The sequence below is a fragment of the Aptenodytes forsteri genome, unplaced genomic scaffold, assembly GCF_000699145.1.
Source record: "Aptenodytes forsteri isolate BGI_AS27 unplaced genomic scaffold, ASM69914v1 Scaffold51, whole genome shotgun sequence".
Classification (NCBI taxonomy): Eukaryota; Metazoa; Chordata; class Aves; order Sphenisciformes; family Spheniscidae; genus Aptenodytes; species Aptenodytes forsteri.
In genome coordinates this window covers 4,694,611-4,697,841 of record NW_008795495.1, presented here as the reverse complement: position 1 = coordinate 4,697,841, position 3,231 = coordinate 4,694,611, and the positions used below count along the sequence as shown (strand labels likewise).

The 3,231-nt window shown below is 37.9% G+C and overlaps 1 protein-coding gene across 1 annotated transcript in view; it reads left to right on the top strand.

Moving 5' to 3' along the window:
• The first annotated feature begins 1,209 nt into the window (after positions 1 to 1,209).
• Positions 1,210 to 3,231, top strand: part of FBXL3 (F-box and leucine rich repeat protein 3) — a 15,703-nt gene continuing 13,681 nt past the window's right edge. The window contains exon 1 of the mRNA XM_009281729.1: positions 1,210 to 1,572. Coding sequence (XP_009280004.1) covers positions 1,210 to 1,572 — 363 coding nt within the window. The remainder of the gene's footprint in view (positions 1,573 to 3,231) is intronic.

Below are 3,231 nucleotides of genomic sequence, written 5' to 3'. Positions count from 1 at the left end.
TAAACCAGAATGATTTCACTATGTATGAAGTCCATGCTTATCTTATAGAAATCACAGGGGCGGGGGATGTTTATGTATATCAAGCCCACGCCACCCCTGGATTCTCTTAGCTTTTTAGAGACTATAGTTGAGTGTGTTGTAGTTTAGTGTGAGGCCTCATTCATAGTCCTTTAGGACATGATGTGCATCGCATTGAGGCTTTTAAAAATAAATTATTGGATGCTAAGTTCACTTGTAAGCTGGCATGTACAAAAGAACACACTTTGATCAAAACCCAATGCTAGATTTATTTCAGATGTATGTAGTGGTGGGGTTTTTTTCCTCTTTAATATTGTAATAAAAGGTAGAACTTGTGTAAGTGAGACCACTATGGAAGAAGTATGTGCTACTGAGAATGAGATAGCCTTTTGCCTCAGACTTGCTGAATTTAATATGATTTTGAAGAAAGTTTGCTGACTCTTCTGTAAACTTTTTTTGCTGTTTGCAACTTCTAGATTGTTACTGGAAATCTTTCATAATCCCTGTTTACTAGTTAGTTGGAAAAACGAAAGCACACCAATGTTCTTGATGAAATATGTTTTTAAGGATACTGATTTAAAACAGATGCATATTGAAGTAACCTTTTTTTAAACAAATAAAAAGGAAATAAGGTTCTTCCTGTCTGGGAATAGAAATGAATTGGCCAGATACAACATCTGCAAGATGCAATGCCTGCAAACATGCATACACTCATTATTTACTTTCTTGCCCGCCTCTTGTCTTTCACAGTTTCAAATGTTGTTTCTGGTAGATAGGACTGGGGCAGCAATATGAATGTCAGCGTTCACAGAATTGTTCAGAAGAATATCTTTCCATTGGTAGGAAAGTCAAGTGATAATCAACAAAACAGTAAAACAGTTAGGTTCAAAGTGTTCTCAAACACAAAAGTGAAACACTGAGAGTGACACTTAGAAATGGATTGGCACTGTTAATGATTAAAGAAGTAATATTAAAGATACCTGTTTAGATGGTAATGTTATTTTTAGACTACTACTTCAAACTCATTTTTACTTGGGGTTTTTGCCCTTCATGGAAGGGTAGGGAGAACCTGCAAAAGCATGGTTACAGAAAACAGGCTTTTTAACCTCCACAGTTTTCTATTAATATTGTTCTTTTCAGCTCTGTTACATTTACAAAATAGTTGATTTTTTTTTTAATTATTCTTATAGAATGAAACGAGGAAGGAGAACTAATGAGGCCAACAGCAGTTCATCTGAAGAGACAACTGAGAGAGAATCCAAGAGGCACAAGGTTATAGATGAGAGAACCACAGCTGTGCGGAGTCCTGACTGGGCGAACCTGCTTCAAGACATTATCCTGCAGGTGTTTCAGTACTTGCCCCTTCTGGATCGTGCTCATGCATCGCAGGTCTGCCGAAGCTGGAACCAAGTGTTTCATATGCCTGATCTCTGGAGGTGTTTTGAGTTTGAACTGAATCAACCAGCTACGTCTTACTTGAGGGCTACGCATCCTGAACTAATCAAGCAAATAATAAAGAGGCATTCCAATCACCTGCAGTACGTAAGCTTCAAGGTAGTGTATTTTATAAGCTTTTAAAAAGTAATTTTATAAAAATAAAAGCATCTGTTAAACTTAGTTCTTTTTTTTTTTCATTCAGGATATTTTAAGGAAATATCTCTGATACCGTTGAGACAGATTTGACGGTTCATCTACATAAATATGAAAGCATGAGAAGTATTTAATTAATGTCAGTAATTGAAATACTAAGTGGTAATTGACAATTGCGATCAAAACATTTTAACATGCTGAAAATTAAAGAACATCACTAAATGTTAGGAAAGGCTTATGATGTTATTTTTGTGATTTAGGATTGTCAGTTATTTAGGAAGAAATATGGCAGCTCTCAGTGTGGTAGGCCTTGTTTTCAGGCCTCATATACTGATGAAATGGGTTCTCTAAATGGGCATATAGACATGGAGGTTACCTCCCAATTCATTTGTTTATTTGGATATATTTTCAGGACTAAAATATGGAGTAACAGTTCTGAACATACCTTTTCGTTGCCTTAATTCCATTAGGTGGGGATATTTTGTTTGGTGGGGTTTTTTTCTTCTTTCTTGTGGCATCTTAGCTGCTTAAAATTCTGCCTCAATGAGTGGGCAGAAATACTTCAGTTCTGATACTACTGTACGTGTGGGTACCTGCCTTAGAATTAAGTTTGATCAGGATGCATAAATTGACCATTGCCCCATTTCACATCCTGTAGGGAGCTGGATCTAATATTCATGGTTCAAAAATCTGACGCACAGAGAGCAACTTCAGTACTCCTAGTTAAGCAACTAAGAGTTTTAGTACTAAATTGGATGGGGTTGTCCATGTACGGCAGCTACTCAGCATAGCTGCGTTTCAGTTAACTCAAAAAATACATGGGATTTGCACAGGATGGTATATCTACTGATTGTCCTCGGCTGAGAAACACTGTTTGGTGAGAACTGGCTTTGTTTAATGTCATGGAATTATTTTCAGCAGATGAAAACCTTTAACACTGGCCGACATATCACTGTGTTTTGGAAGGGTGCTGTGAAACAGTCATGGCTGTGTATGCATCAGCTGTGTGACAAATTTGGAAAGCAAATGACTTCTGCAGCAAGGTGGACGTACTAGTTGTTTGTTTCTGAGATCTGGCAGTTTTAATGTAGGAGTCGTCAGCGTGTGGGTAGCTGGGGCACCTCTGCCTGATCACGTGTGTTGCTACTGCTTGATGCAATACCAGATACAAACTGTTATCACAAGGTTTGCAAGGTTTTTTTATCAGTGTCCAAATAAAGAAAATTTGTAGCAGTATTGGAATGACCTTCCAGTGTCTATCTCCTGTCTACGTTGCTTTGCACCAAGTGTTTTTGAAGGATTTCAGATGCCCTTCACTGGTAGGGTGATACCCGCATTATTTCTTGAACGTGTCCCTTCAGTTGTCCTTCAGTGCTGCAGAATGAACACTAGATCGCAGGAAATACTAAGTAGCAAGGATAATCACAAGGAAGTAGATATAACACTGACTGCTACTCTGTCAAGGCTGAAAACTTCAGGGTTTTTTTGTAGGCAACGAAAGATTGGATTGTTGAAAATCGAGGTTTTTCACCTTGTGTTTGAGCAGAAAATTAATCATAGAATCATTAAGGTTGGAAAAGACCTCTAAGATCATCGAGTCCAACCGTCGACCCAACACCACCA